Source organism: Zalophus californianus, chromosome 4 (assembly GCF_009762305.2).
Source record: "Zalophus californianus isolate mZalCal1 chromosome 4, mZalCal1.pri.v2, whole genome shotgun sequence".
NCBI classification, from domain to species: Eukaryota; Metazoa; Chordata; class Mammalia; order Carnivora; family Otariidae; genus Zalophus; species Zalophus californianus.
In genome coordinates, this window is record NC_045598.1 from 27,273,201 (window position 1) to 27,285,704 (window position 12,504).

Genomic DNA, 12,504 nt, shown 5'->3' on the forward strand with positions numbered 1-12,504 from the left:
AAAACACAAAAGGATGACCATTTCTGTCACTTAGCAGATTAGTTTTCTGCCTCCTACTAGTCTTTAATATGAACTGAAAGACTCACAAAGAGTGCCCTTTTTATCTTAAATCTATAAAGAACATGGTACCTGTTGACAACCACAGAGCACTGAAGCAGAAGCAAGTATAAAACAGGTACAGGCTTCTCAACCATTTCATGGATATCTGCCAACAAAATCCCAATAAAATCCAGGAAACAGGGCTTGGCTTGACTCCCAGCCTCTTCTCCATGGCCTTCCAGACAGGCGGAACCAGTTCACTATAAAGACAGAAAGGGAAGAAATTATATGCCAAGGAATTAATAATTGATTCCTGGAAATGTAGAGTGCTAGAGAATGTGACAGATAAGGGGGAAGAGAAATTTCAAGTTTGTCTTTCACTGCTCATACCTGCCCGTAAATTTTAAACCTGAGCCTTGACAAAGCCTATAATTATCAGGATAAAAACATAGCAAGGGATATGAAATGAATCCACTGTAAAACTGAAACATTTTACATTCTATTATTTTCTAAGCTAACAGTAAATCACCTGTGTGGAAGAATGGAAAAAGCACCAGCCTAAAGAAAAGAAGATCTGAGTTTCAGTTCCAGTTCTGCTACCAAGAGCTTTCTGACTCTGACCAAACACACTTTATCTATGAAGAGTTTGGACTATAGAGGTGCACAGCTGAGAGTTTTGTCTAGCTGTGCTTTAAAAAATATTTTCATGTGACTGTCTTTAGGAAACACATGCACTCTCCAGTTTACTACTGCCCCGCCACTATGAACTTAAAAATCTATCCAAGTTACATCTTGATGTCACCTCCCTGATCCCTAGAATCATTTGCAATCCCTGACTTGAATTCATAGATACACTCAACAAATATTTGCACAGCCCTTATCTGCTAGACATTATGCTGGCTACTCCGGAATCTAGGAGCTGGATAATTTAGGTCCCTTCCAGAGAAAAAATGATTTTCATCCGTTTCATCTCTCTTATACAACTTCCCTACATTGTATAAATTTTGGCAATACCATGAGGGTTGGTTGGGTTCTGAAGCAATTCAAATTCTTCTGTCCTAAATGTGCACCTGTCACCCACGTGTGGCAAATGACTCCAACCCCCAACCGCAGCCAGCCTACAAGGAGATTGGCATCACATGGGTTGGATATCAAAATTGACTAATACCAGGAAATAGACACATGCACACACAGACACACACACACAGCTGCAAAACTGAGGTACAGCCCACCCAAGAAAAGGCTTTCACCAAGCCTCAAGCATCTGAAGGACTTCTTTCTCATTCACTTCCATCCATTCTGATTTCTAGTAGTTTTGAAGTTCTATGTTAGGAAGCAGGGAGCTGAAAGATGTGTGGGCCAGTGACATGTTCAAGAGATTATGAAATGGAGCCTAAGTTAGAAAGTCTATCCAGCAACTTCTCTAGCCTCCCAAGATGGAACAGCGAGTGTGCATGTGTGTGTGTGTGTGTGTGCACGGATCTTACCCAACACGTTTCTGCCTACCACAAAAGGATTTAAACTCAAAGTGACTCAACACCTGTCATCAATGGCATGACAGGTGGGCGACAGAAGCATAAAAGAAATGAATAGGTTTTGAAAATGGGAGTAATAAACACCATTGAATTAGCAAGCTGATTAGAAGTGCAATGTCTTACAAACCTTGCATAAGAGAGAGGCAGAGCTCTTTTCAGGTGAACTCCCAACCAGCCATGCCTCTGAAATAAATCTACAATTGCCTAAGGGCACAAATCACTACTGGGTCGTTAAAGCCTTGCTGACTAGAGGTAAGAACAACACATCACCAAGATCCAAACGGTTTGTTATAGAATCAAAGGGTAAAAACCCAGGGAGAGAACACACACCCCCACAATACCTGACAAACGAAAATCTAGAAAAGCTTGCAATAGTTTTGGCATTTAGGGCGTTACAAGTACATCCAAAATAAAAGCACTCTGTTGCAGCAGCTGTTCAGACAGAGCAGGGGGTAATGTTTACTTAATACTTCAGGTTGATGGGGGATGTATCATAGTTCAGTCTGTCAGCTACATACGTGGAACTCCATTTATGTACACAGCGATAAGATATGTTTGAACAACGACAGAGCAAGTCTGAAACAGCCTATTCAGCTGGTATGAGTAATCAACAAGCTCTCAAGAATAAAGCTCTTTAAAAAAAAAAAAAAAGTCTCAAGATATTTGGGAAAGTTACAGAACAGACTGCCATGAATAACTGCTTGTATATGCAGACATTGTTTTCCAAATTGCTGGAAAAATGAACAGATTGTTCTGGGAGGTCGTCTTTCCAATTTGTTCCTAGCTCCCAGTCTGTTAATCACAGAAGAAAGCACAAGGACAGTCAGCTAATGCTCTTCACTAACTGCATCTATGGTCGGTTGAGCACAAGCACCAGGAGGCGAGAGAAGGAAAAGCTTTCCTAGAACCGCCTGAGGTTTTCTCTTTTGACTTCCTTCGTTTCACCTTTGTGCTCACTGTGTAGACACCACAGAACCCCTCCGCGGGAAAGAATTTTCTAAGTCCGGAAGAAGGCAGGTTTCGCATGGTAATTTACACACCGTGCTCAGCCCCGCCCCCCCTTATTCTGCATCAACTTTCTATCTTGGTGGGGAGACCAAACACAAGAGACAGCAGCTAAGGGCGAGGCTGCAGAAGTCGAGGGAGGAAGGACAGCGGCGCCCCGAGCCCGGTCAGTCTGTCAAGGGATGGAGGATGGCTGCATGACCAGGCCCGGGCCCGAGAGAAACGGGGTTCAGCCTGGGACTCGAGCTCCGCACCTGCAAAAAGCCAGAAGCAGCTGGCTGCCCTGGCCGGGCCAGGAGCGCCACCTCCGGGTCCCAACACCCGGCCAGCGCACCCTCAGAAATAGCCCGTCCCGCTTGCCCCTCCCCTGAGCTCGTGGCCCTCGGCCTGGCAGCCAGCCGCCCCCGGCCACCTACCGGGGCTCAGGGCCACACAGCGGGGCCCCGGCTCTCGGCAGCCTCCGCCTCCTCCCGGTCCATGGGGTCGGGGCCCCAACCTTCGCTCCCCTCACCCGGAGGAGGAGGAGGAGGAAAAGGAAGAAGGTAGTGCGGGCTCCCCACCCGGACAGCTCCCTCTCGCCTCAGCCTCCCAGGACAGCGACCGCGGCCGGAAACGCCGCCTCCTCCCACCTCCCCGGGCTCAACCCGGAAACACACTCTTCATGCTAACCAGTCCTCCTGAGCCCCCCGCCCCCCCCGGAAGCTCAATTCCAGCCGCGAGCCCGAGGGGGAGGAGGGGCAGCGCTGAGGGACAGAACTACGCACGAGCGAAGGAACCTGGGCCCCCAGGCCGTCGCCTCCCGCTCTTCACAGGAAGTGTGCTCCTTCGCCGGCCCTCTGCGAGCCCCAGGCCCCAGACTCGGGCAATACCCACAAGCAAGATGGCGGCAACGGCAGCACCCCCTACGGCTTAACGCCCAGGCGTGCCATTGGCCAGAGCCCGGAGTGAAGGTGCCGCGGATTGGTCGAGAGAGCTGCGGGGGTGGGGGTGGAGCTGCAGCCGCCTGGAGCCGGGAGTGGGCAAAGCGGCGTGAGCAGCGGCCCCAGGCTCCCGGAGCGTCGCGCTCGGAGAAGATTTCGCCGCTCGGGGCCGCAGCCTGGTGAGCTCAGCCCCCTTCAGGCCCTCCCCTGCATCCCAGCCGGGGCCTCGCCGAGCCGGCGCTGATCGATGCCGACACACCCCGGGGACCCTATCGCGACTCCATCGCTCCATATCGCGACATCATCGTGCTCTGTCGAGACTCCATTTTGTCACAGCCCTTTTCAGTATATACCTATATATATATCTTTAATTTGCCCTGTCATCTTTGGGGGCTGTCCATGTCGTGATTTTTGCCGTGATCTCTCCGTGACATCACCGCGCCATCGTGAAGTGTGATCTCATCGCCGCCCTGTCGTGACTTCATCAATGTCGTGTTGTGACCTGGCTGCGGCGGGACAGGTGGTGACCGCCAAGAACCCTCTTCCCTTTCTCATCTCCCCATCTCAGCAGCCCCGCTTCGATTATCCGGCTTTTGGATTCTCCGTTGTCCTGGGAGCTGCCCGGGACCCCTTCTTGCTTCTCCAGCCTCTGCCGGCATCCACAGGCTGGTAGCGGGGCGGGGAGGGTGAGGAGAGGGAACGCAAAGGGTTAATTCTGCTGGTGCTTCTGCTGGTGCTTCTGCTGGTGCTTCTGCTGGTGCTGCTGCTGCTGCTGCAGCTGCAGCTTCTGCCCGAGGGAGGGAAAGGAGAGGAGGCAAGGAGCCTGCGGGGGCGATTGAGAGCCCTGGCTGGAGGGGTGGGGTCCCCAGAGGGGCCTCCAAGCCTTCCCTGGTCAGCACCCTGCATCCTCACTTCTGCTGAAGCTTGTCTTCTGTCTGTTCTGGAGAGGGGAGGGGAAGGGAAACCTAGGATGCCCTTTTCCCTCATGTCAGCCTGAGTCCGGATAATCGAACTTCACCCATGTATGTCTCCATTCCTTCCTGTCTGTCCTCACCACTCCCTCCTGGTATGCCTGGGTGGAGGGAGATGAAACCAGGCCTCTGGTGCCAGGGGCCAGCTGAGCAGTGGGGCCAGCCCCCTCCCACTCCTGGGAAATTGGTAAGGAGAGCTGTCCAGCTGAGCAGCAGGATGCATGGCCCTTCCTTCCCGCTTTCTGGAGGTGACCTTGGACCAGGGTCCCTTCTTCACCCCTAAGGACTTGAGGGTCCAGTGCCTTTAAGGGGCTGCCACAAGGGAGGTCAGTCTTGTGCAACCCATCCCTCCTGGTCCCTCCCTCTGTGCTAATCCCTCCCTCCATCCTCCACTCCCACCCCCACCCCTCCTCTGCAGAGGGATGCTCAGTCCCTCTTGTGTTCACAGTTGGGCAAGGCGGGCATCATGGCCTCGGATTGCGAGCCAGCTCTGAACCAGGCAGAGAGCCGAAACCCCACCCTGGAGCGCTACCTGGGAGCCCTCCGTGAGGCCAAGAATGACAGCGAGCAGTTTGCTGCCCTGCTGCTAGTAAGGAACTGACTGAAAATCGGGAGGTGGGAAGGGCTGGGTGGTTGGACCCCCTAGGAATGGGGACAAAAAGTCCCCAAGGATACATAGGTGGTGCTGGCATTCCTGGAGGCACCAAAGAAGGCCCCAGATGCCTACCTTTGGACTCTTCTTTGCTCCCCCTGAGTATGGGGGCAAAGGGGAAAATGGGGCTGAATAAGGCCTGGGGCCCTGGGAGCCTTGGAGGAGGCTGCCTGGGTCTGCTCTCTGGGGCGTCCCAGAGCAGATGGGAGCTGACTCATAGGGTGACAGCAGCAGGTAGTAACTAGTGCAGAGTACTTGAGGGCTGGGGATGCTTGCTCTGGGGGTGGAGAGAGTAGCAGAACCAGAAGTAACTGGGAAGGGGTCCCAGAGGATGGCCCGGATGGCAGTGGGTAGGTCGAGGGTGAAGATGCTGGTCTGGGGCTTAGCCCTGTTGGAAGAACCAAGCTGGGGCCAGCAGAGCAGGAGCTGCAGTGCTGGGAAGGAGGGGTTGATGTGTGGGGGGTGAAGGGAGGAGGGAGTACAGTCGCTGCTTGTTTGCCATGGCAACAGGGAGAAGGCTCCAGAGTCAAGGGCTCACACTGCAGCAGAGGAGGTGTTGAGGTGAAATGTAAGGGGAAATGTTTTGACAGGCAGAGTGGCGAGACTCAGGAGCCATTTCCCCTGAGAAGGTGGTAGGAATGGATCAGAGGCTTCTCTGTGGGGAGCAATTAGGGAGAGACCCTAAATCCATGGGAGATTTTAAACTGAGCTCTTAGCCCAACTCAGGTTGTCGGCATCTTAGATTAGATATCAGGAAGAACTTCCCAAATGACCAGGTAATGAAACGGCAGGACCTCCCTTCTGTGGAGATAATAACAGATGAGGTATCCCAGAGGTCACAATCGTCTTGTCTCCCAGGGGAGAAAAGGAGCTGGATGAAATGACCTCTGGCCCCCAGTGCAAGTCGCCTTCCATGACCTTATCTTGCTAATGGTCAGCGCCCCAGGGTGCAGAGGGCAGTCTTCCTTTCATCCTGCTGATAGAACATACCCCCCTTAGGTGACCAAGGCAGTCAAAGCAGGTGACATCGATGCCAAAACTCGACGGCGGATCTTCGACGCTGTAGGCTTCACCTTCCCCAATCGTCTCCTGACCACCAAGGAGGCACCAGATGGCTGCCCTGACCATGTTCTCCGAGCCCTGGGTGTGGCCCTACTGGCCTGCTTCTGCAGTGACCCTGAACTGGCCGCCCATCCCCAGGTCCTGAACAAGATCCCCATCCTTAGCACCTTCCTCACTGCCCGGGGGGACCCGGATGATGCTGCTCGCCGTTCCATGATCGATGACACCTACCAGTGCCTGACAGCTGTGGCGGGCACACCCCGTGGGCCCCGGCACCTCATTGCTGGGGGCACCGTGTCCGCCCTGTGTCAAGCATACCTGGGGCACGGCTACGGCTTTGACCAGGCCCTGGCACTTCTAGTGGGCCTGCTGGCAGCTGCTGAGACCCAGTGCTGGAAGGAGGCGGAGCCTGACCTCCTGGCCGTGTTGCGGGGCCTCAGTGAAGATTTCCAGAAAGCCGAGGATGCCAGCAAATTCGAGCTCTGCCAACTGCTGCCCCTCTTCCTGCCCCCGACAACCGTGCCCTCGGAATGCCTCCGGGATCTGCAGGCCGGGCTGGCACGCATCCTGGGCAGCAAGCTGAGCTCCTGGCAGCGCAACCCCGCACTAAAGCTGGCAGCCCGCCTGGCGCATGCCTGCGGCTCCGACTGGATCCCAGCGGGCAGCTCCGGGAGCAAGTTCCTGGCCCTGCTGGTGAATCTGGCGTGTGTGGAGGTACGGCTGGCTCTGGAGGAGACAGGCACAGAAGTAAAAGAGGATGTGGTGACCGCCTGCTATGCCCTCATGGAGTTGGGGATCCAGGAATGCACCCGCTGTGAGCAGTCGCTGCTCAAGGAGCCACAGAAGGTGCAGCTCGTGAGCATCATGAAGGAGGCCATCGGGGCTGTCATCCACTATCTGCAGCAGGTGAGGGTACAGCGGCCCACAGCGGGAGCCTAGTGTCAGGGATCGGGGCCGGGGCGGAAGGCAAGGCAAAGGGGGACTGCGGTATGGCAGCAGCGGAACGGAATGGGGCGAGGGCAAGATGCCCACTCTGAGGGCTGATCCTGCAGCACTCCCGGGAGTAGTGTGGCCGAGCCTCCCTCTCCCTCCCCCCGCCGAGCCTCCACACAAGCACCATACCACACACCATATGTGCACTCACATCACAGTACACACACACGCACACACACAACACAGTGACTTCCCACTCACAACCCTCCCCCCGGTACACACGCACACCAAATCGAAGCAGTCTGTTCCGCTCAACCTCTCGCATTGTTTCATGCACCTGCACATGCAGACTTGTACCAGAGCCAGGCAAAGGAGCGGGGCTGCTGGTTCCTGACCTCTGGAGAGGTTCAGCTAACTCCTCCCAGGTCAGAGCTGCTATAGAGGGAGTGTCTAGTTAGCTTTGGACCTGTGAGTTACCTTGGAGCCATGAGCTACTTTAGAGGTGGGGGGGCCGAGTTGAGCCCCAGGGAGTGTGGGGACATGTTGTCTGAAGTCCAGTTCCCTCAGCACACATGCCCCGAGGGCCTGCTCTGTGCCAGGCCCCTGTTGGGTATGTCTTGCCATGCACCAGGTGCTGGGGACCCGGGGCCCCCCCTTTGAAGGGCTCTCAGGCCAGAATTCCCTGCTAGTTGTGGTATTCCTAGGCTGGCCGGCATGCTGTCCCGGCCGGGGAGGGCCTCTGGTCCTGCTCCATCTCACGGGGGTCCCGTGGCAACAGGTGGGGCCAGAGAAGCAGAAGGAGCCCTTTGTGTTTGCTTCGGTGCGGATCCTGGGGGCCTGGCTGGCCGAGGAGACCTCGTCCCTGCGCAAGGAGGTCTGCCAGCTGCTGCCCTTCCTTGTGCGCTACGCCAAGACCCTCTACGAGGAGGCTGAGGAGGCGAATGACCTCTCCCAGCAGGTGGCCACCCTGGCCATCTCCCCCACCACCCCAGGGCCCACCTGGCCAGGGGATGCTCTCCGGTGAGTTTGTAGTTAGTCTGTCCAGCCAGACTGTTCTAAAGAAAAGTGTCACAGGGGGACACGTCTGCTCCCCCCCCCCCGACTGGTCTGTGCCAGGCTTCCTGATTGGGGCATGAGATTTCCTTTAGGATTATTTCTGGTTTCCGGGGTGGGGGGGGGCGGTTGTTCCCGCAGGACAAGTCTTAACTTGCCCGGCCCAGATCTGTCTATAGAGAACTCATGTTTATTGAGCAGTTACTACACGCCAGGCATTTTGCTCTACCCTTTACCCAAACAATCTCATCCGGTCCACACAGCAAATCTATGAGAGAAGTCTCATCCGCATCTTCAGGATGAGCAAACTGAGACTCAAGGTTAAAGTAACTGGCCCACACGCACACCACGTGGCAGAGCCCGAGTTTGAGCCCAGGCCCGCAAAGCACCACAGCATGGGCGTTCTCTACGGGACCTAAAAGGCCGGGTCCTTTTCCCCTGCTTTCATTTCTCCCCGGTGGGATGCCCCAAAAAAGGGAATCCTTGTACCTTCATCTGTCCCCACCCCTTACACATCTGTTCCTTCCACACCCCCAGGCTCCTTCTGCCCGGCTGGTGCCATCTGACTGTCGAAGATGGGCCCCGGGAGATCCTGATCAAGGAGGGAGCCCCCTCACTTCTCTGCAAGTATTTCTTGCAGCAGTGGGAACTCACATCCCCGGGCCACGATACCTCAGTGCTGCCTGACAGCGTGGAGATCGGCCTGCAGACCTGCTGTCACATCTTCCTCAACCTTGTGGTCACCGCACCAGGGCTGATCAAGTGAGGCCGGGGAGGAGGTTGGAGGAAGCAAGGGGGGCTGCTCAGACTTGCCTCAGATCTCCGTCTCGACTTTGCTTCCCTGTGCCCATGGGTTCCTGTTAGTGTTAGAATGAAAGGCTCTCAGAATAGAGCCACCCCACACAAGGATTTGGCATGTCTGGAACCCCTCTGGGCATGTCTACCTGCTCCAGCCATAATCCAGTCTCTGCTCCTCAGAGGTCATGAATGGGCCCACAGTTAACTCTTAACCCTGCTGCCTCATTTCTTGCCAAACCCTGCCTGGTGAAACTGGGAGCCGAGAATCCCAGGTGTTCCCAGGCCTTGGTCTAGCTCAGTCAGCCCCCCTCCCCCATCTTTCCTTCCCTTTCTCCCCAGGCGAGATGCCTGCTTCACATCTCTCATGAACACCCTGATGACATCACTGCCCGCACTAGTGCAGCAGCATGGAAGGCTGCTTCTGGCTGCCAATGTGGCCACCCTGGGCCTCCTCATGGCCCGGCTCCTCAGCACCTCGCCAGGTAAGCCCCGGGGACCCAGGCCTAATAGATAGGGGCAAAAGATCTGGGTGGACCTGTTGTCTTCTGGGCATAAGTCCCCATTTTCAAGGAATGGTTTTAACAGAATTTTCCAGTCGAGAGGAAATCTCTCAAGTGTGTCTCCATCCCCCACCCTACCCCACCCTTCTTCCACAAATGATAACTTTCTCTTTCTTCTGAAGACTTTGAAGTACATCTAGTGGGTGTAAGTACAGGCCCGCTCAGAGGCAGAGGCAGAGGCACCTGGAGTGCCCAGCAGCCCAAGGAGTCTGAATCCAGGGTTTTCAAGGTGGAGCCGCCCCCACCCAGGCCTTGAGTCAGAAACCTGATTCCTCCCATTGAGGTTTTTCTCTGCTCAACACCTCACCTCCCTCGTGACAGGCTTCAGCACTTTGGTGCACCTCTGCACATACTTCTCCGCATCCCTGCCTCCCTCTGGGTGTGTGCGGGGTGGGGGTGGGGGAACGTCCCTCCAGCCCCTGCCTGCCCTCCGTGTCTCCCACTTGGGCTGTGGGTGTCTGCTTGGGTCCCTCTGTCCCCGCCTGTTCCCTGTGCCCCATCTGTCAGGTTGGAGGAGCTGAGCAGATGCCTGGGAACAGGGCGTATGGAGCCTGTACCCTCAGCTGCCTCTCTGGTCCCTGTGCAGGGGGGATCCCAGCAGGGTACCCCAGCAGGTGGGAAGGGAGCATGTCCTAGTGGACCCCGAGCCGCCCCGGAGTAGGGCCTCGGTGCTGTTCACCCACAAATGCCACCAGGTTGGACTGACAGCCTCCCCGAGAGGGTCTGCAGTACAGGGGTGAGCCCCTGCACGGCCGGTACCTAAAGCCCCGTCACCAGCTCCTGGCCCCCCCCCTCTGGCGCCCTCTTCTGGCCCAAGAATCAAATTGGTGCGACCGCCCTCCCCGGGAGGAGCTCTCTAGGCCCAGCCACGCTCCCCTCTCTACCCTGGCTGCAGGAAGGGCTGACCCTGAAGTTGAGTGTACCAAGATTATTACATTTAATTCTCACAACGGATTTCTAAGATTAGCACTGTTGGCCCCATTTTGCAAGTAGGGAAACGAGATCCAGGAAAGTGGATTACCCAAGGTCACCCCGTGAAGTCCAAGGTAGGGCTTGAGCCCAGGCAGGCTGACGGCAGGCTGTGCTTCGGGCTCCCGGAGGGTGTCTGCACAAGAGGGGAAGGCAAGGGCCCGGGAGAGCAGCCAGCCTGCCGGCCTCACGCGCCCTCTGCCCCCCTTGCCTTCCAGCTATGCAGGGAACGCCAGCCTCCCGAGGTTTCTTCGCGGCCGCCATCCTCTTCCTGTCACAGTCCCACGTGGCGCGGGCCACGCCCGGCTCGGACCAGGCGGTGCTGGTGCTGTCCCCCGACTACGAGGGCATCTGGGCCGACCTGCAGGAGCTCTGGTTCCTGGGCATGCAGGCCTTCACGGGCTGCGTGCCGCTGCTGCCCTGGCTGGCGCCCGCTGCCCTGCGCTCCCGCTGGCCACAGGAGCTGCTCCAGCTGCTCGGCAGCGTCAGCCCCAGCTCTGTCAAGCCCGAGATGGTGGCCGCCTATCAGGGCGTCCTGGTGGAGCTGGCACGGGCCAACCGGCTGTGCCGGGAGGCCATGCGGCTGCAGGCAGGTGAGGAGACAGCCAGCCACTACCGCATGGCTGCCCTGGAGCAGTGCCTGTCGGAGCCCTGAGCGGGTGTCCACTGGGGACAGACCCGGGGCGGGGGGGTGGGCAGCAAGGGAAGGAGGGAGGAGGCATCTTCCCTGAAGCCCCCAAACTGGGCCCCCCCTCCCCAAGCTCCCCCCCCAACACCCCAGCTTTCTGGCTTTTCTGAGGGCAAGGGCACGGTGCCCACCCCTCAAGTGTAAGGAACTGCGTCCAGCCTCCTGGGCCCCCGTGGGGGCAGGGATTGCTTGGAAATCAACGTGGCTGTCCCTGTCAGGCCGGGGAAGGTTGGAGCAGCCCCCCAGGGAGGGGGGCACTGAGTGTCGTCATTGTGCCCTCTGTCAGGCTCCTCCAGGGGAGGGAGGCCCCGGGGTGGGATAGGGCTGGCGGGAACTTGGCTGCCTTAGCCCATGTGCCCTGCCGGCCAGGGCGTGGGCTCCCCTAGGCTGTGGTGACCCCTGTAGCCTCCCAGGTCCACGTCCTTCAAATTGGCCATTCGGCTCTTGCCCTCGGCCCCTTGGGCAGAGAGCAGACTCAGGCCACCGACATCATAGTTCTTCCTATCAAAATCAATGACCCAGGGTCTGAACTGCCCCATCCTTCCAGGAAATCCTGGGGCAGACAAGCCTGGTATGGGGGTGGGGAAACCTCCTTCCACCTGAGCTTCCTTGAGGGGACCCAGGAGTCCTTAGGCCCTGGCCTCTAAGCTTTTGTGTCATGTTACAGGAGAGTGACAATGGGGGTTGGGGGTTTATTTATTTTGCCTGTCCTTATCCCTGTTTGGACACCTGAGCATCTGATCCCTGTCCCCCCTAGTGCCATCTGGCTTTGCTGGAGCCAGGAACAGGAGGGACACTTCCCCAGAATCCGCATGTTTCCCTAGTGATTGCACCCCATCACCATCGCAGTGCCTGGCTCTAATTCCCACCCCTGCTTAGGATTCCTCTCTGCAGAGAGACGCGACTGGCGGCTCCAACAGGGACTACCTTTCTTAGGAACCCCGGGGGACCCTCCCCCGAACCTGATCCCTTGCTTCCACCCCCCCTTCCCTCCCCCAGTGCGTTCTGTGATCGCCAAGTTCAAAGCTGTGCACATGCGGACACTCAATAAATGTTCATTGGTGACAAGATGGTCCTTGTGTGGTCTGTCCTGCACCTTCTCTCTTCCTTCCAGACTCTAGCAGCTCACAACTACCATTTGCTGAGCACATGCCCTGCCACACACATTTCACAAGTGTTCTCTCATGTAGCCTGCCCGAGAATCCTGTGACACAGGCATTATCCCGATTTTACAGGTGAAGACACTTAGACATGAGCAGGTGGTTGGCTCAAGGTGATGCGCAAGTAAGTGTCAGAGCCAAGACCGGGCAGGCCGTGGA

General features: G+C 56.8%; 2 protein-coding genes across 11 annotated transcripts in view; one reads left to right on the plus strand and one right to left on the minus strand.

The window, feature by feature from the left end:
- The window catches only part of KIAA0319L (KIAA0319 like), a 99,552-nt gene extending 96,111 nt beyond the window's left edge, over positions 1–3,441 (minus strand). The window contains exons 1-2 of one of the 7 annotated variants that reach the window (XM_027597807.2): positions 3,344–3,441; positions 130–299 (exon numbers count right to left, since the gene is read on the minus strand). In XM_027597807.2, coding sequence (XP_027453608.2) covers positions 130–271 — 142 coding nt within the window. In that variant the 5' untranslated portion in view covers positions 272–299; positions 3,344–3,441. Of the gene's footprint in view, positions 1–129; positions 300–1,701; positions 1,882–2,995; positions 3,216–3,343 lie in introns of those variants that run through there. The other 6 variants (XM_027597797.2, XM_027597778.2, XM_027597826.2 and 3 more) reach the window with 6 other exon arrangements.
- A 103-nt stretch (positions 3,442–3,544) lies between these two features.
- On the plus strand, positions 3,545–12,253 carry NCDN (neurochondrin). Of its 4 annotated transcripts, XM_027597867.1 has the most exons (8): positions 3,595–3,678; positions 4,068–4,164; positions 4,919–5,059; positions 6,122–7,090; positions 7,896–8,137; positions 8,708–8,932; positions 9,308–9,450; positions 10,716–11,152. In XM_027597867.1, exons 3-8 carry the CDS (start codon positions 4,937–4,939, stop codon positions 11,150–11,152), a joined length of 2,139 nt encoding a protein of 712 aa, XP_027453668.1. In that variant the 5' UTR covers positions 3,595–3,678; positions 4,068–4,164; positions 4,919–4,936. The 4 variants fall into 4 exon arrangements, with proteins under 4 accessions (XP_027453658.1, XP_027453668.1, XP_027453676.1 ...); XM_027597857.2 differs by lacking the exon at positions 4,068–4,164 and having other exon boundaries at positions 3,545–3,678; XM_027597875.1 differs by lacking the exon at positions 4,068–4,164 and having other exon boundaries at positions 3,625–3,678; positions 4,889–5,059.
- Positions 12,254–12,504: the final 251 nt, after the last annotated feature.